The sequence below is a fragment of the Cervus elaphus genome, chromosome 19, assembly GCF_910594005.1.
Source record: "Cervus elaphus chromosome 19, mCerEla1.1, whole genome shotgun sequence".
Classification (NCBI taxonomy): Eukaryota; Metazoa; Chordata; class Mammalia; order Artiodactyla; family Cervidae; genus Cervus; species Cervus elaphus.
Window position 1 is genome coordinate 52,596,392 of NC_057833.1, and position 26,682 is coordinate 52,623,073.

General features: G+C 36.6%; 1 protein-coding gene across 11 annotated transcripts in view; it reads right to left on the bottom strand.

Annotated features, from left to right (window-relative positions):
- Nucleotides 1-1,660: 1,660 nt before the first annotated feature.
- The window catches only part of STXBP5L (syntaxin binding protein 5L), a 327,812-nt gene continuing 302,790 nt past the window's right edge, over nt 1,661-26,682 (bottom strand). For 10 of the 11 annotated variants that reach the window (XM_043874853.1, XM_043874861.1, XM_043874858.1 and 7 more), the window contains 6 exons: nt 24,970-25,209; nt 13,746-14,106; nt 9,656-9,821; nt 7,216-7,327; nt 3,211-3,431; nt 1,667-2,650 (listed from right to left, as the gene is read on the bottom strand). In XM_043874853.1, coding sequence (XP_043730788.1) covers nt 2,609-2,650; nt 3,211-3,431; nt 7,216-7,327; nt 9,656-9,821; nt 13,746-14,106; nt 24,970-25,209 — 1,142 coding nt within the window. In that variant the 3' untranslated portion in view covers nt 1,667-2,608. Of the gene's footprint in view, nt 2,651-3,210; nt 3,432-7,215; nt 7,328-9,655; nt 9,822-13,745; nt 14,107-24,969; nt 25,210-26,682 lie in introns of all 11 variants that reach the window. The other variant, XM_043874859.1, reaches the window with a different exon arrangement.

Sequence of the window (26,682 nt, forward strand, 5' to 3'; positions counted from 1 at the left end):
CATCCCTCCAAACTCCAGGGTTAATGGATAAATTTAATGGTAGGGATTATTGCTGGCATTATTTGAACCAGGAAAACATATACTTCCAACTTCTCATGATGAATTATAATGCTAAAGACCTATTCTCCTGGGACACTAAGAAAGGCTTCTCTCTTTAGGGAGTCATAAGGAGATAAGGTCAACTTGTAGAGACTGCAAGCCTTATCTTCTGGTGTCACCTTAAGCAGACAAAACGTAATTTAATGACAACTAAGGCTCAGAGTCATTTCTCTATCATTGTTCAAGTTACTAGGAGTATTTTTCTTATGTTTCAAGGTACAGGCAAGACATTTAAATAGTAGAGAAGAGAGATGTAAAGTATTCCATGCATACTAGTAGTTGTTTTCCAAAGATGATGATGATGATGATTAGGTGGTGGTAGTAGTATGTATGTGTGTGTCTGTGTGTGCATGTGCTAAGGTCAGTGCAACAGAACAGAAATGTTCAAAGAGAGAAATCACATCCATATCACATTCTTGTTATTGCTATCTCTATGAATTATAAAAATAATTTTGATACAGTAAAACCTCATTAATTTGTATTCCACTAATCACAAGTTTGTGGGATGAAGTTACCCTTACATTAAGAAAGGGTTTATAAAAGCTCTACTGAAAGACAAAAAGAACCTCTTTTCAAGCATTTCAGAAGCACCTTACTTCTAATTGATGTGCCAGTTATAAACTTTTGGTCTGTTCATTAAAGCCAGAGTTTTAAGCACTTCTGTGAAATGCTATTTTGTCCTTTCTGGTTTTTTTTTTTTTTTTTTGGTATGCTTTAAAATATTCTGTATTTGTTTTCTTTCACAAAATTAATTTGCTCTTGTCAGAATTCCTGAAAACACTAAAGAAAGTGCCACTTTAAACAAATTCACCAGAAGTTTAAAAACTAAAAAAAAAAAAAAAGCAGAAATACTATTTTTGGCTACTAAAAGATCCTGGACTTAAGGAAAATGGTGAATCCCGAAGAAACACAATGTAAGTCTATTAAGAACTTGAGTAACCAAAATTCAATGAGCTGAACCCATTAATTTTCTTTAAAAAGATTCTTTTTGAAAGAACAACATACATATTATTGGATGGGTCCCAGAGTCTGCATATATTCATTTCCTATGACCTGACTTCCAGAATCATGTTAAATAATGGTAGCAGGTGTCTTGTCTTGTTGGCCTCTACTACGTCTGTATTCTGATAGATATCTTTTATCATATTAAGGATATTCTTTATTCCACTTTTAAAAGAGTTTTTAATAAGGAATAGGTGTTTGTTATCTATTGACATAATCCTGTAGCTTATGTTATTTAGCCTATCAAGTGACAAAAGTGTTGATTTTGTATCATTACATTCTCTATCATTACATTCTCTATGTATTTCTATCATCCATAATGGTGACTAAACCCAAGCTAGCAAAAACATCACCACATTTTATAACCTGGTAATAAATATTGAACCAAAAAGCAATTTCTAATGAAAGCCCTTATTAATCAGAAATGTCAGAATCTCTTTCCTAAAACATTAACTGAGGTTTTACTGAATCAGACTAGAGAATGACCAGTTTGGTCTGTGAGTATCAGGCTGCAAGAGCACCTTTGAATTGAAGACCCCATGGAGATTGAACAGTAATATACTGTGTAACTGGCAGACAAGGATACAAATGGAGCATTAAAAATATATCACTTTAGAAACTGAAACCAGAGTGTGTGAAATCAGTTCTCAAAGCTAACAGCATTGTTCTTGTAAGTCTAGTTTCCCCAAACCTATTGTCAACTCCCCTGCAGAGTATAAGCCAAGCTGAAAATATGCTTCAAGGTGACCCCACCCTGGTTGTGACTGAAAATAGCAACTTGTTCTGAAGGTGATGGAAATAATTGTGTTAGGAATAATTTACTGTACTGGCTATATTTGATTATGACTGAGAACTGTGAATAATGTAAAATATTATGGAGAAAGAACAATGTTAATCAGACTCTTGACATAAGAATTCAATAATATCCTAGTATATAATGAAAGTTATAGATGACAAGAAAACTCTGGTTTTGTTTGCTTTGTAAGTTGGGTATTGCAAATGTACTGGAAATGCACTGATATCTTCTAATGCAGATTTTTTTTTTTAATTGTCAGGTGTGGCCCAATTTATAAAAATAGTTTACCATAAATCTTTTTTCTTCTTCTGTCACAACATGCTTTTTTCTTTTCCTCTTAAGATGTTAATTTATCATGCAATTTTTTTTCATTAAGTGCATTAATGCTTTTTGTTTGTACAGGATTTTTTCAAATCAGAAGGACTCCCCGTAGTTCCTAAATGTAAATTCTTAGCAAACAACATGCCAAGATGATAGCTCCATTCCATGTGGGAAAAGGCAAATTCAGCCATATCTTGGGATTTTAACCAGGATTCCAGCCTTGGGTTGCACAATGTCTCTGATAAGTCTCCCTTATGATAACTTCAGATGGACTATAATGGAACATTTTGTAGAAGAAACTGGCTTCTAGCAGTTGAATATTGATGCTGGGAATAAATTTGGTTTCCCTGAATAATGGTTTCTCAAAGCAGTCATAGCTTCTTTAGAAGTTTAGAATTGGTACCATTTCTTATCCTTATATTTCAGCATTAACTGCAAAGAAAAAATAGTCACATAAGATGTTAAAAAATATTTAAAAGTGCTAATCCAAGCTCATGTTGAGCACATCATACATACCAAAACCTCAAAACTTCTAAAACGACCTTTATATTGTGAAATAAACTGTAGACATATTTTTGAACTGCAGTCAAGCTCTAAAGATTTGCCTGAGAAGAAATGATTTTTAATGATTGAGACAAAAAGGAATGTGTGAATTCAGCCTCTGCTGCCCCTCACACCTTCTTGCCGGGGATCGTATAATAAACCTAAGTACCTCTTTAGATTCTGATATACTGGGTGTATCAGAACCAATAGATAATTTTCTTTAAAGCCATCTTCTAAGGTAAAGAAGTATTAATTTAATACTTTAAAAAAAACACTTTTTTTCTCCCCAATCCAAGGAGAATTATAATACATACAACAAGGTCCCAGTTACCTTGGCTGTCACACATGATTACTTAGAGTGGCATCTTTGTTTAGGCTCTCTTGTGCAGAACCTAAATGTTTAAAGTTATTACTGGATGAAGATGCTTATATTTTCATAGACAGCTTACCTCGTGTGCATGTTTGGAAAATGCCTCTGCACTGGTCATCATGCCTGCAGTTTTCTCCTCCAGCTCTCCTAGCCTCTGTCCTCTCTCATCAAGTGCGATCCGTGCACGAGTCAGCTCTCCCATCACCCCTCCAGCAGCGCCTTTCATCCCTTCTATACCACCTGGTCCAGGAATGTGCTGTGCGAGGCTGCGGGACGCTTTTCCTGCGGAAGCTTCCCCAACTGGGAGTTCAAGCAATAGCAATTTAAAACACTTTTTCAGTGATTCAAGTAAGTATAGTCAGGCTTATGACCAAACAAAGTCCTTATATTGAATTTTATTGTCATAATTCTCAAGGAGAGACATATTTGTTCCGATCATAGTTATATATGTATTTGGAAATGTTAGCATTTACCCCAAAAAATGCCTATGAAAGAGACTGAGACATTGTTACCATGTTTTATTGTGTATGTGGGGGAGGGGTCCATACAGTATGACATAATTGCATTTCTTGACATTACTGCATTGGTATACTCAATATTATTGTGATCTCATATTTAACCCATATTAGTTCCATATCTGTTCCAATTTCAGGTCTGATGATTTATTTAAATTTCTGCCCAGCTGGGCATTCCAAATCTTCCATGTTCATCTTCCTATCAGTCTTTGTAGCCCTCAGTTGTTTTTTGTTTTTTTAAATCTGAGTGTGTGTGTGTTTGTGTGTCTGTGTATATACTAGAAAATGGGGTATATATGCATTATGGGCATTAATACACATACGTTGAAACTTTGTTACTTTCTAAAAAATTAAAAATTTCCCCATCATTTATAAAACTCAGTTTTACTTAATTTTAATGAAGTAACTTTGGAAAAGATATATCCATTTGAATACAAAGTTCCAAAGAACTGCAAGGAGAGATAAGAAAGCCTTCCTCAATGATCAATGCAAAGAAATACAGGAAAACAATAGAATGGGAAAGACTAGAGATCTCTTCAGGAAAATTAAAGGTACCAAGGGAATATTTCATGCAAAGATGGGCACAGTAAAGGACAGAAATGGTATGGACCTGACGAAGCAGAAGATATTAAGAAGAGGTGGCAAGAATACACAGAACTGTACAAAAAAGATCTTCACGACCCAGATAATCACAATGGTGTGAATCACTCACCTAGAGCAGACATCCTGGAATGTGAAGTCAAGTGGGCCTTCGGAAGCATCACTACGAACAAAGCTAGTGGGGGTGATGGAATTCCAGTTGAGCTATTTCAAATCCTAAAAGATGATGCTATGAAAGTGCTGCACTCAATATGCCAGCAAATTTGGAAAACTCAGCAGTGGCCACAGGACTGGAAAAGGTCAGTTTTCATTCCAATCCCCAAGAAAAGCAATGCCAAAGAATGCTCAAACTACTGCACAATTGCACTCATCTCACACGCTAGTAGTAATGCTCAAAATTCTCAAAGCCAGGCTTCAGCAAGATGTGAACCATGAACTTTCAGATGTTCAAGCTGGTTTTAGAAAAGGCAGAGGAACCAGAGATCAAATTGCCAACATCTGTTGGATCATCGAAAAAGCAAGAGAGTTCCAGAAAAACATCTATTTGTGCTTTATTGACTATGCCAAAGTCTTTGACTGTGTGGATCACAACAAACTGGAAAATTCTGAAAGAGATGGGAATACCAGACCACCTGACCTGCCTCTTGAGAAACCTGTATGCAGGTAGGAAGCAACAGTTAGAACTGGACATGGACCAACAGACTGGTTCCAAATAGGAAAAGGAGTACGTCAAGGCTGTATATTGTCACCCTGTTTATTTAACTTATACGTAGAGTACATCATGAGAAACGCTGGGTGAAGCACGATCTGGAATCAAGATTGCTGGGAGAAATATCAATAACCTCAGATATGCAGATGACACCACCCTTATGGCAGAAAGTGAAGAAGAACTAAAGAGCCTCTTGATGAAAGTGAAAGAGGAGAGTGAAAAAGTTGGCTTAAAACTCAACATTCAGAAAACTTAGATCATGGCATCCAGTCCTGTCACTTCATGGCAAATAGATGGGGAAACAGTGGCTGACTTTATTTTTGGGGGGCTCCAAAATCACTGCAGATGGTGACTGCAGCCATGAAATTAAAAGATACTTACTCCTTGGAAGGAAAGTTATGACCAGCCTAGACAGCATATTAAAAAGCAGAGACATTACTTTGCCAACAAAGGTCTGTCCGGTCAAAGCTATGGTTTTTCCAGTAGTCATGTATGGATGTGAGAGTTGAACTATAAAGAAAGCTGAGTGCAGAAGAATTGATGCTTTTGAACTGTGGTGTTGGAGAAGACTTTTGGGAGTCCCTTGGACAACAAGGAGATCCAACCAGTCCATCCTAAAGGAGATCAGTCCTGGGTGTACATTGGGATGACTGATGTTGAAGCTGAAACTCCAATACTTTGGCCACCTGATGCGAAGAGCTGACTCAGTTGAAAAGACCCTGATGCTGGGAAAGATTGAGGGCAGGAGGAGAAGGGGATGAGAGAATGAGGTGGTGGGATGGCATCAGTGACTCAATGAACATGAGTTTGGGTAGGCTCCGGGAATTGGTGATGGACAGGGAGGCCTGGTGTGCTGCAATTCATGGGGTCGCAAAGAGTCAGACAGGACTGAGCGAATGAACTGAACTGAACTTTTAAAAATTGAAAAATAGATCTTATAAAAAATTTAGTGAGCAGTCCCCAGGATGTAACATTAGGAGTGGAATCTAAATTAAGTTTTTTAAAAATAAGAGCCTTATTGAGATATAATTCAAATATAAAATTCATTGCCGCTACCACCCCCACCCCATCACCACAACCATTACCCCTCCTCCCTGCCCCCCCCCCCTCATCTTTTTAAAACAATTTTTTAGCTGTGGTGCATAGCTTGTGGGACATTAGGTCTGGACCCGGGACCAAACCCTGACAACAGCAGTGAAAGCTCCTAGTCCTAACCATTGTACCTCCGGGGAATTCATTAACTCACCCTTTGTAAGTGTACAGTTAAGTAGTTTTTAACTGATTCTCAGACTTGTGCAACTATCACCACTATCTAATTTTAGAACATTTTTATCACCCCCCCCAAAGAAATTCTGTACCCATTAGTCCCTCCTTGCCCTGGTCCCTGGCAACTACTGACTTCTTTTCTATGGATTTGTCTATTCTGAACATTTTGTACTAAAGGAATAATACAATATGTGGCCTTTTTTGTCTTCCTTCTTTAATTTAGCATGATGTTTTCAAGGTAAACATGTTTCCATGTTTAGCAGGTATCAAATGTCATTACCTTTTATAGTTGAATAATAGTTCATTTATGAAAGCACCTAGATTTTTTTTTTTTTTAGATATTTTTCATAGTTAAAAATTCAAGGAAAAAGTAGTTCTGATATGTAGAGACCACATAGTGGGTGATAGAATCTGGAAAATCTTAATTTCTCTCTGAGAATGTTCCTTTTTACTGCGTTTTGATTATTGTTCATCAGAGTCTCTGGCAGATATTTTTTAAGTGATTTATTCTGTACCATTGGTAAATCTTGAATTCTGAATAAAGAATTTGTTTCCTAGAAGTTTTTTCCTAATTTTTTCTTAGCTTCCAATTCCCTCTCTCTGGCACTTTTTCCTCCAGCTTCCTCCTTTCCTTTCCCTTTTCCAAGAACTGGCATCCTAAAATATTCACTTTTCTGACCTCTTGTCTTCTTTCTTCTACACTTAGAAGTAGTTAGAGGCAGGCAGATTCAAAAACATTTTTTCAGATCTAAGTAACCAAGTGCCTTCACCTTGCCTTGCAGGTCTTATCAACCTGCAAATGACACATTTATTAGCTTACTCGTTATTTGTATGAATTACATGTACTATTTTTAGTTAAACTATTTCTAAAACAAAGTGACCAGTTCTATTCATGTTTGGTAAACAAATAATTTTCATGGTATAGAAGCAAAGTCCTCGTCCAGAAAGAGGTCATTTGTTTTTTGAAACAGTTTGTAATCAGGAGTTTACTCACAGAGCTCTTCTCTGTCAAATGTTTGTCCACTTCCACCAAACAGGCCCTTGAGAAAGCCTCTGTTTTGAGCTTCTGGTGTTTCTATAGGAGTAAACAAATCTCCCAGCATGTCCTATATCAAATTTAAAGAAAAGAGCATTAGACTAAGAATAAATTAATAGATCAAAAGATAACATGGTGGCAGGTTACAGCACATCGTGAAAATGCTCTCCTTATGTTTTCATGGTAATTTTTGCTTAGCTTCCAATTCCCTCTCTCTGGCACTTTTTCCTCCAGCTTCCTCCTTTCCTTTCCCTTTTCCAAGAACTGGCATCCTAAAATATTCACTTTTCTGACCTCTTGTCTTCTTCCTTCTACACTTAGAAAGCATAGGAAGCTAATATTCACCCTAGGATTAATTTACAGATTAATCCTGATTACAGAATTCACAGGCTTTATTCCAGATACTAATCAGAATTTACATAGATATGCTCCAGTTATCTTTAACTTGTTCTAACTTTTTTCTAACTTTTAACTTGCTATAAAATGTTTTAACTTGCTTTGGTCTTTCTGTGTGTGTTAAGTCATTCAGTTGTGTCCAACTCTTTGCAACCCCACTGACTGTGGCCTGCCAGGCTCCTCCATCCATGGGATTCTTCAGGCAAGAATACTGGAGTGGGTTGCCAGTTCCTTATCCAGGGGATCTTCCCAACACAGGGATTGAACCCAGGCCTCCCACATTGTGGGCAGACCACCACCATCTGAGCCACCAGGGAAGCCCTTGGTCTTTCTAAAGCAGACTAAAATTTGAGAACCATGGGTTTGGAGGAACTTCAATCCAAAGTAAGATCTGTGAGCTAGTATCAGTTTGTGTGTGAAGTTGCAGGATGCCTGTCATCATCTCCCCCCCTCACTCTTAGACCTGTGCTTTTCCTCCCAAATCCCTTCTCTTTGGAAATGGGTACACCATCTACTTAGGTCCCCAACCCAGAAATACAGGAATAATTATTAATTCCTTCCTTTTCTTCACTACTCTATCTAATAACCCTCCAATCCAACTGATCACAGTTTATAGTCATTGAATATGCTAATTTTCTCTATCACTGTTGGCTGTCTTATTTCAAGCCACTATTATTTCTGGCCTTAATTATTTAAAAAATAATGCCTCCAAATTGTTCTCCCTACTTTTAGCCTGAACTCTTCAAAACAAATAGTCATACTGCAACCAGAATATTAGTTTTAATAAACAAATTAGCTAAACCTTTTCAATGACTTCCTATTGTCCTGGGGATAAATGCCAGATTTCTTAAGGAGTTTACAAGGTGTTCCAAGCTCTATTCTTGACTAAGTCTCCATCAGCACTCCTTTCCTCTCTCCACTTCCCAACTCTGTACTTTGTTAGCAGTTTGCTGAACCTTGGGGCTTTCACATGCCTCTGCTCTGTCAAGAATATTATTACCTTTCCCACCTCCAGCCGTCTATTCCCTATGGACAGCTCCTGTTCATCCTTCACAACCTTTTTCTAAGTACCCCTTCCCTTTTGGTCCATTAACCCAGTCCGCTCTTGTCTCTCCAGCACTGGCACAGCCATTTACAGACAACCATTTTCCAGAATATTGCGGTTATCTATTTCTCTCTCCCTCCACACTAGCAGGTAGGGACTGGTATCTTGTTTGTGATGGTACTCCTACAGCCCAGCCAAGTAATAGGCATATAAAAAACTTAAGTATATGTTGAATAACGTTTATTATTATTTATTTTTAAAACTTAGTATGTTCCAGGCACTCTTCTCAGTGCTTTACATGAATTCTTTCTAATTAATTCTCACAGTAATGCTTCAAGGTAGAACATACAAGTTGGCTATTTTACTTAATCTAAGTGATACGAGTAGGCAAAATGCAACTTAAATAGTTCAGAGCTTATACTCTGAACCTCTATATTGTAGTGAATTTTAGTCTTCTTTTCTCTAAATTAGGGAGAGAAACCAATTAAATCCCTAGGATGTCTTTTAAAATTTTGTGACATTTACTTATCCAAGATTTTATTTATTCTTTTATATTTATTTTGTTTCTAAGCTCTGCTTACTGCTATGATCAAAGGCAAATGCCCATTTCTAACCTATAGGGTATATATTTATTTTGTATGGCCCACAATTAAGGTTTCTTTTTTTTTTTTAAGTCTATTAACTCTGAATTGTAGGCAAAATAATAAAAGAAACAGAACAACCATTGATATATATGATCTCCACATTCTCCCACATCCCCTTTTTTCTTATTTTTTTTTTTTTCTTGTGTATATCTGGAACCACACTAGAACTTGGTAGCATCACCAGGGTGAACATATATTCAAAACATGTTCTAGGGCAGGCATGTTTATTGTCTAGCCTAATATTTGAGCTTTTAGACATCGCTCTCATTCTCTTTTTACAACCACATTCAGTATTTATTCATAAATGACCTACCTGTAGATTATCACACATCTCTTGGCTGTATGTTAACCGCTGAATTTCAGTAGGAGAGACTAGGTATAATGCCTGTCCTTCATTGGTAAAACAGAATGTCCGTGCTATCCGCATGTCTGTCAGTGGCAAATAATTCACATCTAACATTGGGCGAAGACTAGGTAGGCTGAATGGAAAGAACCAAATCCACATCTCAATATCAAGTTGTTAGAAGCTTTCAATTTCTGTAGATAAAATATAGTGAACTTTACATAAAACTAATTTTATACCACTATTTTATGGTGGTTTCTTTTTATGAAGTCTCAATGGTAGTAAACTAGAACTTCATGTAAAATCATTTTCACAAAAAATTATGGTACAGTTCTATTTTAATCCACACAGATTACTTAGCAGATGTCCTTGAAGGTTGGATTAAATGCACTGGCCAGCAATTTCAAAATGCTTTGTGCAGAATTTCACAGGTTCCTACTGTGGTAATCTTTTATTATGGCAGAAACACTGCAACTAGAAAGTGGCTGCCTGCATACTTGGTCCATTGTCTCTTTTTAAGGCAGAATTCCTGGGTCTGAGGTTACACACTGATGTGCACCTAGTTCACTATGCCTGGGAATGGAGGGGCTTTCCTCCCCATTCCTTTACTTCCTCTATACACAGAAAATGAAAATCACCTCTGACTTATGGCACCTATACTGAAGGTGTGATTAATGACTGGGACTTACAGAATTAGTTATAAACAGTAGATCAGAATTTTCACATCCACATGAATGCTACATCTCAGGTGTCTTACTGATTGGCTGTTTTGTTGCTGTTCAGTCACTCAGTTGTTTCTGACTCTCTGCAACCTGCTGGACTGCAGCACGCCAGGCTCCCTGTCCTTCACTATCTCCCGGAGTTTGCTCAGACTCATGTCTACTGAGCCAGTGATGCCATCCAACCATCTCATCCTGTCGCCTCCTTCTGCTCCTGCCGTCAGTCTTTCCCAGCATCAGCATCTTTTTCAATGAGTCGGCTCTTTGCATTGGGTGGTCAAAATATGGGAGCTTCAGCTTCAGCATCAGTCCTTCCAATGAATATTCAGCATTGATTTCCTTTAGGACTGCCTGTGTTGATATCCCTGCTGTCCAAGGGACTCTCAAGAGTCCTCTCCAGCACCACAGTTCAAAAGCATCAATTCTAAGGCACTCAGACTTCTTTATGGTCCAACTTTCACATCCATACATGACTACTGGAAAAACCGTAGCTTTGACTATACAGACCTTTGTCAGCAAAGTGATGTCTCTGCTTTTTAATATACTGTCTAGATTTGTCATAGCTTTTCTTCCAACGAGCAAGCATCTTTTAATTTCATAGCTGCAGTCACTGTCCACAGTGATTTTGGAGCCCAAAAAAATAAAATCTGCCACTGTTCCCATTTTTCCCCATCTATTTTCCATGAAGTGATGGCACTGGGTGCTATGATCTTAGTTTTTTGAATGTTGAGTTTTAAGCTAGTTTTTTTACTCTCCTCTTTCACCTTCATCAAGAGGCTCTTTAGTTCCTCTTCACTCTCTGCCATTATCATCTGCATACCTGAGATTGTTGATATTTCTCCTCGCAGTCTTGATTCCAGCTTGTGCTTCATTGAGCGTGGCATTTCACATGATGTACTCTGCATGTAAGCAGGGTGACAATACACCGCCTTGACGTACTCCTTTCACAATTTTGAACCAATCTGCTAGTCCATGTCTGGTTCTAACTGTTGCTTCTTGACCAGCATACAGGTTTCTCAGGAGGCAGGTAAGGTGGTATGGTATTCCCATCTTTTGAAGAATTTTCCACAGTTTGTTGTGATCCACACAGTCAAAGGCTTTAGCATGGTCAGTGAAGCAGAAGTAGATCTTTTTCTGGGATTCTCACTATTGCTATCAAGCTAAAATCACTATCAAGCTAAAATTTTAATTGTGACAACATTGTAATGTCTTTGAATTTAAAAGAAAAATTTTGAGTGACTAAATGTGAGCTTGGGGGAGTGTACACACATTTTTTTTTCCCCCTTCTAAGGTGTGTCTAGGAGTTAAGTCATTATTTTCAAACAAGACTGAAATGGCCCTCTTCAGAAATCTCTAAAAAGAATTTGAGAAAAGAAATCAGATAAAGAATAAGAGAATGAGCAGACTGTAAATGATTGTTTTTATTTTTATTTTTTCAAAACTGCCTCCTCCACTAACTACCTTTCTTTGGCTTATAAAGCTACTCATGTCTCCCCTATTAAAGAAAATATAACAATAAAAACACTCTCAAAATCCCAGTTTCACTCCTGAACTACTTTCCTATCTCTCATCTTTTTACCAAAATTTCCCAAAAGAATACTCTGTCTCAGGAGTTGGCAAACTTTTTTAGTTAGATAGTAAATATTTTAGGGTTTGTAGGCCATGTGGTCTTGGGTGCAACTACTCAACTCTTGCCTGTTGTGTACACACTATAGGCAATATATAAGTAAGTGGTGTGGTTGTGTTCCCCAAACCTTTATGAACATTGAGATGTGAATTTCATATACTTTCCACATATCATGAAATATTCTTCTCTGCTTTTTTCAACAATTTGAAAATGTAAAAACCATTCTTAGCTTGCAGGCTATACAGTATCATATTGGGTGGAGGGTAGGGTGGATATTGTGTGGGGGTATAGTGTGTCAATCCCTGATCTATGCCAGTGCCTCTATTCTTGCCTCCCTTGAAATTTATTCTTCTCTTCACTGTGCTCCTAAGATTTGCTTTCTCAAATGTCACTAATATCTACATCTAGTGTTTTTTCTTGTACTCAAGTTCTTTGATCTTTCTGTTCTAACTCTTGATCATCGTTCTGGTAGACTTCTGTCCTTTTTTTTTTGGATACTCTTCTATCCTTTTCATGAAGTTATGTTACTGTGATCCTTTTTCTAGCTCTCTGATGACTGCTTCTCAGTCTCTTTTGCTGGATTTCCTTTCTTTCTGCCACTATATAGATGTAGACATATGCATCTCACTCCCTCAATTTTTGTCCCCAGATCAGTTTCTTTCTCCTCTTTTTTAATACAATCTTCAATGATTTCATTCACTGCCAAACTTTCACTAATGATTTACATAGATGATTTCCAGAGCTGAATCTCCCACCTCTGTTTTTTAAGAATCTAGACCGTAAATTGCTTGCTAAACTTCTTCAAGCTGGCATATAAGCACCTCATATTCCAATATTCATTCTCAGACTTATTTTCTCCAAAATAAGACTTTCTTATTTTGACCTTCTTATCTATTAGTGACATCACTATTATTGAAGTTCATGACAAAAAATTTTCACCTTTAAGTTCTCTTCTTACCCTGAGATTTAACGACCTCCATTATCTTTCACAACCAATCAGTTTTACATTCAGAAAATTTCCCTCACATCTGTTTCTACCTAGCCTTCAATATAGCTATAACTTCAGTTCAAAAGTCCACCCCAAACTCTTCCTCCATGTGTATTTCTTAATGTGTAGTCTACAGCAGGTTAAAATATAGGGATGATTTTTAGTATACTGTTCAGTGTTGATCTCACTTTTTCCTAGACTTGCAACCTCAGGCAAATTTATTAACATATGTAAAGTAGAGGAAGCAGATAATACTTGATTTCCTATGTCCTAGAGAAATTGTAAGGATAAACTTAAATTCTGTATAGAAAATTCTTGTGTGTGCTATGAAACATAATAAAGGTAACAGTTCATTTCTTTTCCTTGTGGTTTATTTGTCTTCATATATCCTGTGCCTAACATAGCATCTGGGAGATAGGTGCTCAATAAATGTTTGTTGAATGAATGTGTGAATGACTGGCGAATCACTCTTTCCTTAGATTCCTTGATGGCAGTTAACATATATATTTCATTCACAATGCAAAGCATTTTTAGCAAACAAACAAAACCTGAAATAAACTCAGACTCTCCTCAAATTGTTGAGCAATAAAACATTCACAAACATAATGAAACAACGATCTCAGATGGCTTCTTAATAATATCTTGCATGTAACGCATATATTTTTTATAATGGTACCTTGTTTGCACTGTTACGATTATCAGATAATTTATAAAGACAGCACATACCTCATTATCATTATATGCCCATTGGCACAAAAGCATGCCAAGCAGGCACTGTTACACATGACCACCACATCTGCTTGCAGTATAAAAGATGTTTCTGTGATGTTATGAACGTAGAGGCAAGTCTGAGAAGGCAGTGAGAAGACTTTAGCTTGTTTCTCTGAGCAGATTATTGTGTACTGATGATCTCCTATTTCTTGGGATGGAGAGGGGCAGTTCATGACCAGTTTCCTTCTCCAAGATTTCTCATTTTCATCTATGTTGTTTGGATCCCTCCAAACTTCATATGGTGGTTGCATTAACCCACCAGTTCGGTCCATACAGGAAAATGTTAGGACAGCTCCTTTCAATGAGAGGAATGTACCTATAAAAACAATTCCATATCACTGGCACATGAAATTCTTTCTAAAACAGGTGCTATTCATCTATGGGTGATAAATTTTTTTTTAATATTATGATAATTTATATTTATAATGTCATAATATTGCCATATTACACATAAATCAGTAGATTTGTAAATTTATCAGCTGCAATAACTTGGAATCATAACGGGTAAATGCTAAAAGGAGTCTAAGACATCAACTCACCAAATCCTTTCATTATGTTAATAAGAAAACAGATCCAGAAAGATGATGAGTTTTGGGCCAAGACACATACCAAATTAGTGGCTGAGCCTGGACTGGAACTCAAGTTTCCTAATTCCTAATCCAGTATCCTTTCACTATACTATACAGTATTTGTTAAAATACTTTTTCTTTTAAAAAAAAATCAAATTTCAGAAAATTTACAATTTTAATTTACTGAATAACTTCAACTGAAAAGATAATCATGCCATCTGATTCCATTTCTTTATAGACTTATTCACTGGAAAATACTATTTTTCTTCTTCTGAAAATGAATACTCAGAATGCTTCATGAAATTTAAATATCCAGTTCATGCTAGCAATTTTGATTGTATTTTTAAAAAAACAAACTGAATTTGGTGTTTACTCAGGCTTATGCATCTTTTATACAGAAAAACGGTTTACTCACCTGGATCCTCCAAGGTTGATCATCCATGCCAGATTATTACCTAGGGGCGATTTTTTACCAGTCCCAGAGATTGGATACTGCAAAGGCTTAGGAGGTAACTTGGGATAGATTGACCTTTGGACACTTCCAGACTCTTCCCTAAGCAGTGCCTGAGCAGCCTTTTCTTTTCTTTGTTCTTTGACATCGTGTAGAGAGTAATGGAAGAGGGCATGGAAACTCACTCCAGTATCCTTGCCTGGAAAATTCCACAGATGAGCCTGGAGGGCTACAGTCCATGGGGTTGCAAAGAGCTGGACACGATCAAGTGACCGAGCACGCATGTAGAGAGTAAGGAAGCTATCCCAGGCTGACATACCTCAAGAGTACATGCACCAGAGACTTGGAAAGGGTATTATACAAGCACATTCCATTTAGAAAATATAAAGTATTAAAAATTTATTAAATTATAAAATTTATAAAATTCAAAATAACATGTTTAGATGCTTTAACATCTCAGTTGTGTTTTTAAACCCACTTTTAAAACCAAGAAGCCTGTAGATGTCTGACAGGGATAAGGGAGCAGGGGCTCAGGTGCTTTAATCTGAGGGTCAAGGTGTGAAAGACCTACCAAGAAGAAAAATATCTGCCAAGGGCTATGACGAATGATTTAATTAATATTAATCTAGGAGTGATTCTTCTATCCCCCCCCCCGAAAAAAAGCTCCCATATTTCCATTGCTGCACACCATGGAGAACTTCTTGAAGTTATTAACACCCTCAATTTAGAGATAGCCTAAAGTAGGTTAAAAAAACAAGAAATCTACATTTTGGAAGCCATTTTACTTAACGCCTGATGCTTACAAAGCTGTCAGTATCAAAATGACTGTTTATTAATAAGTTGCCTTGCCCAAATATCTGCTTTGTTTCCTAATTTGTGATAGTAAATGCCCTGATTCTATTCTTTTCATTAGTTTTATACAAGGTTTAAGTTTTCCCTGTACATGTTTGCGTGTGTGCTTAGTCGTCTCTGACTCTTTGCAACCCCATGGACTGTAGTCTGCGAGGCTATGTTCATGGGATTTCCCAGGCAAGAATATTGGAGTGGGTTGCCATTTCCTCTTCCAGAGGACCTTCCTGACCCGGGGATTGAACCCAAGTCTCCTGTGGCTCCTGCTCTGGTACCACTGAGCCACCTGAGAATCCCACCACTGTATTATTAATCTTATGACTCTGTCTTTAGTCTTTTCTAACTTTAAAAAAAAAAGAAAGCTTAAGCAAGTCAGAATTACAACCTTACTATTACTATTTTAGAAATACACATTACAGGAAGCTTAAATTTAAGAACTTCTGTAACAAAATATTAACAGTTCAGTCTACAGTAAATAACTCACAGATAAGTAATGAGGATTTTCCTCTTAAAAGAGGTCTTACTGGCTAGAAGTGTGCCTTACCCTAGTTTTCCAAATTATTGGTCTTTCCCACTAAAATCTTAATCATTCAATCAACAAGTATTTGACTTGAGAAACTGGAAGGATGGAATTGTCATTAATAGATACAGAAAGACTATGGAAGAAAGGAATATTAGGAACTCAGTTTGGGACATAAGTTTGAGATACTTATTAGATCCAAAAGTGAAACGTGAAAGTGTAAGTTGCTCAGTCCTGTTGAACTCTGCGAGTCCATGGACTGTAGCCAGCCAGGCTTCTTTCTATGGGATTCTCTAGGCAAGAATATTGGAGTGGGTTGCCATTCCCTTCTCCAGGGGATCTTCTTGACCCAGGAATTGATCGTGGGTCTCCTGCATTGCAGGCAGATTCTTTACCGTCTGAGCCACCAGGGAAGCCCTATTAGATCCAAGTGGCTGTCAAATAACTGGATACCTGTACCAGGAATTTGGGGATGGACCCAGACTATACATGTAAATATATGACCCACGAGATTACGAGTGGAATTTAAAGTAGTAAGGCTGAAAAGAAAAAAAGGAGTAAGGCCGACTGATTTCATATAGGGTTTGGATATAAATAGAAAACAGGAAAGATTCAAGGAGTCTGTCTTTGAGCATGCTGATTTTAAGTCCAGTGAAATGTAGAGGAACTAGTGAAGGGGACTGAGAAGGAATAGCTATAGAGGTAGGGAGAAAATTGGGTAAATAACGTATCCTGGAATCTAAATGAAAAGTGAAATGTTGTAAGGTAGGGATAATGGTAAGCTGTGCAATATGTTGCTGATATTTCAGGTGAGATGTGACTTGAGAATTGAATTTAGCAATGATATCAGTGATGACCTATGTAGAGGCTTTTGTTGATTGGTGTGAGAGAAAGTTTGATCAGAATGCACTCAAGAGAATGGGAGAATAAAACTGAAAATAGTGAATATAACAATAATATTCCTTGAATATTTCAAGGAATCTTGCACTAAAGACAAAAAAAGTGAAATGGGGCATTGTTGGAGCATAGATTCAAGGAGGGTTTTTCTCTTTTAATGGGAGAAATAACAGCATGTTTGTATGCTGATTTAGTAGATAAATATATAAAGGAAAAAGGAAAAATTGCTGGATTGACTTTCTCATGTAGGTGAAAGGGAATAGAATCTAGTGTATAAGTGGAGATGTTCACCAAGTCAGGAGTTTACACAGTTTAGTCACAATAACAGAAAAGAAGGTAGCAATCTTGGTGATGGTGGCAGCTGCTGATATTCTCATCTGATTGTTTTCTCAATGAAAGAAGATATGTTCATTACTGAGATTGAAAACAGTGGAGAAGGTGTTAGAGCTCTGAGGAGAGTGGAGAAAGTATGTAATTGTTAAGGGTGGAGAGAAGACTAAAGTATTATAATGTGACCCCCCAGCAACAGAGGAACCCACCAGAGGTTGTTGATGATTTATTTCAAAATGAGACTACTTAGTCTGATTATTTTTCTCCAGCCATATTCAGCTACACAGGTATAGAAATAAAGTGTATGTTTGTGTGTGTGCAGTCACTCAGACATGTCCTACTCTTTCATGGACTGTAGCCTGCCAGGCTCCTCTGTCCAAAGGATTTTCCAGGCAAGAATACTGAAGTGGGTTGCCATTTCCTTCTCCAGGGGATCGTCCCGACTGAGGGATCAAACCTATCTCTCCTGTATCTCTTTCACTGGCAGGCGGATTCTTTACCATTGAGCCACCTGGAAAGTAGAATTAAACTTATGAACCAGGATTGTGATTAACCATATTATGTATGCATGATGTTATGATTTATGATACATATGTATTTGGTCTTTATCCCTGTTTCTGGTACAGTGCTCCTAAAATCCTTGGAATTGCCTGACAAGAACAATACAGGTGTCTTTCATTAAGTTAATAAGGTGATTTTGGAGTCTCACCTAAGGTTGGGGGCTGGTTGCCAGGGGAGCCAACCAGGTGATTAGAAGGTTAACACTTTTAGCCTTACCCCCACCGCTGGGGCAGAGAGACAAGCTGGAGATTGAATTCCATCACCATCGGTTTAATTAATCACATCTGTGTAAGGAAACCATATTAAAAACCCAAAAGTGGGGTGGTGGTGGTTTGAAGAGCTTCCGGGTTAAGGAGCAAGTAGTGGTGTGGGCAGAATGACACTCCTGGAGAAGGCATGGAAGTGGTAGCTTCATGTACCTCCCTACATTCCTTGCCCTATGCATCTCTTCCATCAGATGTTCAGCTATATCCTGTTATAAGAAACTGCTAAACAGTAAGTAAAAGTTTTTCTGAGGTTCTGTGAGTGGCTCTAGAAAACTGATTGAACTAGAGGAGGGGGCTGTGGAAGCCTCAGGTCTTCTTGGTCAGAAGAATAGGTGACAACCTTGACTTGACTTGGTATTGGCATCTGAAGGGGGTTACAGAGCCGTTACCCTGTGGGACCACCTCCATGTGGACAGTGTCCAAATTTAGTCAAACTCTGGAATACTCAGCTGGTATCTCAGAGACTTGTTTGTGGAGAAGGCCTCCACTTATCTGGTGTCAGAAGTGGTGTGAGTGTCGTAATTGTGTGAACGTGGAGGAGGAGACACAAAGGAAAAACCCAGGAGGAGGGAGGGCTGTTGTTTTTTCATCCCAGCACGAAAAACTGCATTTGTATTAGTATCACTTGTGGCTTGTTAAACAATTTCTCAGACTCCACCTCAGGCCAACTGAATTAGAAACTCTGGGAATGGAGCCAGAGTGTTACAATCTATGCTGTAACCCTTCAAGTGGTTCTGACACAGATTAAAGTGATGGCTTCTGGAATAAATCTCTAGGTGTTCTGTCACTCTAAAATGCAGTGATTTAGTGCTTTAGTTCACATTTCCATATTGTTGATGAGAATTTGTTGTCCAGACAACCAAGATAAGTTAATGTGAAAACAGTCCTTTAAAAAAGAGAAGTGGGTTTTTCTTTGTTTAGAGTTTTTATTATTATTACTGATCAAATATCCTTTTAGTTACAAGTCTATTCAGTTTCTATTTCCTCATGATTCAGTCTTGATATTTGTATGTCATTAGGAGTTTATCCATTTCTTCCAGGTTATCCTACTGTATTAAGAACTATATATCTAGATCATTCTATTTTGACAAAGAGATATGTTCTTTTAATCTCTCCATAAAAGAAGAAATTCCGGCAAAAGTTTGAATTCATGACAGTAACATGTGACAAAATGGTATGTGAGATTTCATTTGTTTTTGGAGAGCATTTTGTTTTGCTTTTTTAATATCTAAAAATCTTAATAGCTTCCATGTGTCTAGCTGTTAAAGACTCAGATTTCATACTTTATACTCAGCAGTTTCAAGTGACAGTATATTTACTTTGGGAAAAATAGAATTGCTATAAACACATTCAGTACAACTAGTAATAAAAACTGTAAACAACAAATAGAGCTGGTGCAAGTGGAGAGTATGTTTGTTTTTCTGTATTAGGCTGTGATTTTACTTGTTCAGTCAAATACAATCATTACATTTGGACTATATTTTTATATTGTATCTGTTTTTAATGAAGTTTGTAAGATATAATGTATGAATTTCACAAATATGTTTAAAATATATATGTCTTATATGGAAAGGCCCTAAGTGAATATGATGCATAGAAATCAGGTGATGAAATTTCTCATCAAGGTGTAGACTTGAGATTAAAAACCATATCCTTCTTATTTTAACTAACTGATTTCCAGACAAAGCCTATTAACTGGCTTCATATTATATCTTGAGAGATAGCACATTTGCTCATTTGTACATTTGCATAAGTTAATTGTTCTTCATCAGATAGTTGGATTTTAAAGGAATTAAATGCTGACAAGTAAGTCTGACATAGGGAGTAAGCTAGGAAGTCTACAGTAGAGGGTAAGTCTATGAGATAATCTGTCAGCAGGCAAAGGACAAAACAAGAATATGGTAAGAAAAATAAGTTAAAAAAGGTAAGAAGATAATCTCTGGTATACTTTTACAGTGTTGAGAATATACATATGAAAACATACCTAAGCTTATATAATACATAATCAAAAACTGAAATAGTAAGTTAGAGTCATATCCTCAGTATACGAAAAGAGGAAAAAAGATGGAGATGCATTTAGTTTGAGTTTAGTAGGTTTATTTATTAACAGATGATTCACTGTCACTACCCTGTCTAGGTTACTGCTGTCCTAGGTATAGCGATGGCTCCCAGGAAAACTCCTACTACTGTGATACAACTCCTCATTAATCTGATATGAAAGTGCAGGGCTGAAGAGCATTACAAATTATATGTTATGTCAACAATAGAAATAAATAATGTTGAACAAACAAGATTTCAAATTTAAAATGGATGGAGCTAAAAGCTAGTCTGTAGAAAATTTGAATTCTTTCAAATCCTATAGCTCCCAAGAAACTTTTCCAAATTTTGACAACAAATATAAAAGCTCATATGACATCTAACAATGATAGATGATTGACAGGTGGCAAAGAGAAATGGGAAGAGAAGAAATAAGACTGGCTGGACCAGGGAACTGGTGCTGGAAAGTAGCAGGAAATCAGATTAAAGAGGTAGAACAAGGCTGAGCTTATAGAGATCATTGATTTCCAAAAAACTGCTTCTATGGGTAAGTGAAGGTATGAGAATATGGTGCATAAAAATCAGGAGATGAAGACAATACTGGAATTAAGACCAGTACAGGGGCAGTAAGTAAAAGGAATCATAAAAGAAATGGAAGTGATGGAAGTCATTTAGGTAGTATTGTGGAACTATTAACAGAAACAGGAAGAATAGAAAGAAGAAACAGTTCAGGGGTAAAGAGAATGAATTTATTATGGAGAATCTTCAGTTTAATCATGAGTTTGAGTTTGATATTGAAGCATGAAAATAATTTTTTTTACAAATCAGTGATAGGCACTTCATGTGGCAGAACTGATAATTACAGAATAATTTGTTAGAGGTAGCACAAAGCCTTACACAGAAATGAAATAAAATTTAAAATGAGTCTCAAAATTACAGGGGGAGGAAGCTGTTGGAAGTGATGAATATGTTTATGGCATAGGTTGTGGATAGTTTCATGGATGTTTACTTATCTCCAGACTCATCAAGTTGCATACAATAAATATGTATTTTTTTGTATGTCAATTATACTTCAATAAAGGAGCTTTAAAGTTAGAATCTCAGCAAATTTCTCACAGAATTACTGTTAGAGAGTAAAATTCCTAAGGGCAGAATTATGGTAGGTGGAGATGGGACAGACAAGGGGGAGAGTTTGCTCGTGGCAGACCTTCCTCTGTATTTGGAGTTTTTATAATTACAATTTTTTTTTTTACAATTACAAAATTTAACCACCAGTATTTTAGAGAAAAAAAGCATATCATATCACAATCTTTGTACACAACAACAAAAAAACCCCCAGAGATCTAGGAAGTCTCTTCCAGCTCCTTATCGTGGTCTTAAGGTCCTCTATTCCTCTGCCTGTTTTTCCAGCCTCAGCACCATTATAGCTCTAAGTTTTAGCTATTTCATGCTCTTTTTACCCCTTAGATTGTTGTTTTTCTTTTTTTGGTCTCCTTTTAAAAATCTGTTTATTTTTAATTAGAGGATAATTGCTTTACAATATTATGTTGGTTTCTGCCATACATCAACATGAATCAGCCATAGGTATAAATATTTCGCCTCCCTCTAGAGCTTCCCTCCCATGTCCCACCCCATCCCACCTCTCTAGGTTGTCACAGAGCAATGGTTTGAGCTCCCTGTGTCATATGGCACGTTCCCACTGGCTCTCTACTTTATATACAGTACTGGATACGTTTCCATGCTACTCTTTCAATTTGTCCTGTTCTCTCCTCCCCACTGTGTCCACAAGTCTGTTCTGTGTCTCCATTGCTGCCCTGTAAATAGGTTCATCAGTATCATCTTTCTAGATTCCATACATACGCGTTAATATGATACTTGTTTTTCTCTTTCTGACTTACTTCACTCTGTATAATAGGCTCTAGTTCTTCCATCTCATTAGAACTGACTCAACTGTGCTACCTCTAGGTTTTTTATGCTTTCCTGAATTTCTCTTAAATATCAGTACTGTGCAGAGCTCCCTTCTAAACCTGTTCCACCTCAGACAGATGCTTTGTGAGAGAGGTCTTCCCCAAATCCCCCCTCCCATCCTGCCACAGTATTGTTTACTTCCCTTATTGTAATTTTCTGGTTACTTTTGTTCTTCCTTGCAAATAATCCGAGAATAAAAATCATTCTGTGTCCTGATCACCATTGTATGCCCAGTGCCTAATTAATTAGTATGAGCTTGGGAAACATATGTTGAAAAAACGGATGAATAAATTTCAAAATGGATTGTGTTTTCAGGAAATTGCTAAACTCAGATAAATTTTTCTAGGCCATCTGATAAAAGGTAATTTAACAATGTTTTGACAGGAAAACCCATTCAGGGCCTGAAAGCACATCACCCACTTTAGCTCTGGTTATGAAAGAGGGAAATGCCTCTAATTTCACACCTTTTAAAATGGTTCCCATAATCTAGAGCACTACAATAGGACAGAGACGAGTGGAACAGGGATGTGATGTAGAGTAGATACTGGGAAGACGGTGAAGACGGAGTCAGGAAGTAGGATGTGAGGGAGGAGAGGATGAGTTTTCTACTTTAAATCTGAATTGGCTTTCTGTCTTCTCTGTGGAACTCCATCCTTTTTCTTTTTATTGTCATAAATTATGCCTTCCAATTGGGCTTTTTCTCTTTCAGTAGTTAACTATAAAACAAATCTGAACCTGGACTCAGTTTTCTGCTTTTTTAAGTTCATAGACTTAATTTTTTTTAGAGCAGTCTTGGGTTTTATAGAAAATTGAGCATATGGTAGAGAGAGTTCCCATATGCCCTCTTTGTCCTTTCCTCTGTTATTAGCACCTTGTGTTTGTGTGGTACATTTGTTAAAATGATAAAATGATACTGATATAATAACCAAAGTCTTGAAAGAAGGCTGACATAGAAACTTGGAGAAGATAGCTTCCCATTATCTCTCTTTAAGGAGGTTTGCAAATATTTATGAACCAGATGCCCAACTATTAAGTTAAATCTATACTCACTTTGTCTTTTGCCATCATTTCAAGTCTATTTGCTAAGAATGTTGAAGAACTTTCCTGTGGTTCTGATTCATTAAATTAGTTCCAGAGACTTATTTATTTCTATGCTTGTGGCATAGAAAACCATATTTTTTAGATTATCTCTTACTAGAAAATTGTCTTTCACTCACAGTTGTACACTTGTGTATACCAGGATTTGATTTTTACCTTTAAATATTTGAGGAATACGTGCCATGTATTAGATATCCAATCTGTATAAAAATTTATTGAGTTAAAAAATGGATTGAACTAAAACTTAAAAAAATCATTATGACCTTACTGATCTGGCTCTCTCTCAACCATTATAAGAGAATTATTCATATTTCCTTAAAATTAGGAATACAGTAAAAGACATTTTCTTACTGTGAAATATGTTTACAATTAAAATATAGTGATGCTAATGAGTAACCTTTAAAATACAGTGCATTTTATGGGCAGGATCTTTTCCCCTCCTCCCCTTATCAAATTCATGCATTAAAGGCCTACACCCCAGTTCCTCAGAATGTGATCATATTTGAGACAAAGCCTTTAAAGAGGTGATTAAGCTAAAATGAGGCTGATAGGGTGGCCCTCATCCAAATGTCTTCTTAAGACCTGAGGATACACGGGGATACACCAGAGGTACAAGCACATAGAGAGACAGGTGAGAATATGGTGAGAGCGTGGCCAACTGCAAGCCAAGGAGAGAGGCCGCAGGAGAAACCAGGCCTGCCAGCACTTTAATCTTGGTCCTCCAGCCTTCAGAAGTGTGAGAAGATAAACCCGTGTTGTTTAGGCCACACACACACAATATATTTATCTGATTTTGCCTCACTAGTAGAGAGCTGAATATTCTTCCCACAGTAACAATCCATCTGTATGAATTTAGCATACCAGTTAACAAAGAAAACACAAGTCTATCTAACCTATCATACCATATGTGTTCTTTTAAAAAAATCCCTCATTCTACATATTAATAAAATTATTTTTACTTTAGAAATGTTTTTCAGATAGTTTTTTCATATATGGAAAAGAGTAAAAGTTATTGATAAGAATAACTTTTAAAATACTCAAAGGAATAACAGAAGGAATCACAGCTCTTCAAGAGGGAAAAAGTAGGAAGAGAATACAACATATACTTCAGCAGCAGTACTCATAACTGGGGTCAAATTCTCTAGGTACTAAGATAAAATGGAAGAAATTTTGAGGCATGGCTTCAAAACAAGATGAAGAGATTATCAAAGAATTTAGAAAGCCAGCTCAAGTCAGAATGCTTCTAGTTTAATCATCTGAGTTCTTCAGGGATAATGTAAAACACTCATTGGTTCTTATCTGGCATGGAACATTGGAGAAATGCTTCAATTCATTAAAAATTTTAAACTTTTGCCTTAAGACTTTCTTAAATGCTTTTCAGAAACTTATTTCCCAAGGCATCGTTTAGGTTGGGAATTGCACAGATTACTACCATAGAAATGGTTGACAATTTTTGCCTTTCAGGGAGGTAAACTGCAATAGTTGGGATAGATATGATTTATAAAGTTCTCAATAGTTCCTAACATCCAGAATACTTAAATCTTTGCTCCAGATGAAAACAAGTTAAATGTTTTACAATACATTTATATAAATTTGAAAAAGTAGCAGTGAAGGAATAAATGAAAACTCTTACCACTTGGCAATACCATGACTGGCTCTGTAAATCTTTGTTCATCTGCTGAAGGTAGGTTTAGGGAGATGATTAACACCATTCCCAGACTAGTTCCAACAAACAAACAAGGGGAGATGGTAGAGTCATTTTTCCGAGCAAAGGACTCCATGAAGTATAGTGCTGTAATCGCTTCTTTAGAATCTTTGTCAATGCTGGAGATGCTAGAGCTTCTAGAACGATTATAGGAATTTTCTCGACTTTCTATGGAAATTTAAAAACCAAAAATTAAGTTTTAGTGTGTTTCCAGAACAAGTGAAGTCAGACTTAGTACATGAAATCCAAAATGATGAGGGAGAAGTAGAATTTGATTCTTTGTTAACTGATCTGGAAGGCAGTTTATCCAGTTCACCAGCTTATTTTGAAGATGAAGAGAAGTCCAGAAGTGTAAATCATAAACTTAGGCAGAGCTGGAATCTGCAGAACTGCAGTCCACTGTTTTGTTTTGTTTTTTTCCTCTACCTTACCTCACAAGTTAGTTGAAATTCTCTAATTTAGAAAAAATATGTTTAGTCTAAATAGTTAAGATTACAAGAATCTCTAGTACAGTTTTAATTATGCTTCTCTCCGTTCTCTCAATTACTGAAAGTATTCCTAATGACTTCTTGACAATTCCCATATACTGACAACATTGTGGCTACTTACCTGAAGGGTCACGTATGTTCTGTGGTAAATACATTCCTTTAATTTTGCTATATTTGAAGTAATTTCAATTGTAACTTTTATATAATTTTTTATTTTATATAATTTTATATAATTTTTATATTTATATAATTGTAACTATTTATATAACATTGAACAAATGTTATCTCCCTGAACTAGTTACAAGCTGCCTACCTTGAATCTAAATCCAGTTTTGGCTTTGCCAAGGACTAAATACAGAGCTGTACACAATGCCACCCCACTGAGAGTGTGGTAATCTTTCTGAGAGGGCTTCAGCCAATGAAAAGGAAACAGGTGGCTTCAAGTTCCCCTGCTCATCAACTTTTACACATGGTGTACACTCCAACAAGCAGAAACTCACCACCTCAGGTAAATGATATAGGAAAGTTGTATTGTTCTTATAATCACACCAGAGTACAAGTTCCTCATATTCTTTCTACTGCCTTCCCTCTCCTTTCCATTTTGATAGGAAATCATGACTCATTTTTATAAAAAGATAATAATATATAATAAAATAATATACAATAAAGTTAAATATTAAAGTTCCTCAGACTATTCTTTTTTCTACAAACCAAAATATTTCTAATTTTCCCCCTTCTCTATCCTTCAGCAAGTTTATAAAATAACTTTTTAATAGAATTTAGATCTGAGAGGGAGCACAGATATAAACTATATATTTTACAGATTTGGAGATAGAGATATAGAGTTGATTTTCCCTGAATCAACACGTTAGAAATGTCTAAAACTCAAAATTCCCAGCTCAATCCAGTGACTGAAACTACTAATTCCTTTACAACCTTTACACTTTCCTTACATTGTTACATTCCTAGCTAATGTTTCAAAAATTTTCCATTCATGGTTCATCAACATTCAAGGCTGCTACTCATAGACACCTGTGAAAGAAGATCATATGCATGTCCATGGACCAGACTTAATATGGTAGAATGTTAAAAAGCTAAGAATTCCCTTTTTTAAAAAAATTTTTGACCACGCCACTTCTATATGTGGAAACTT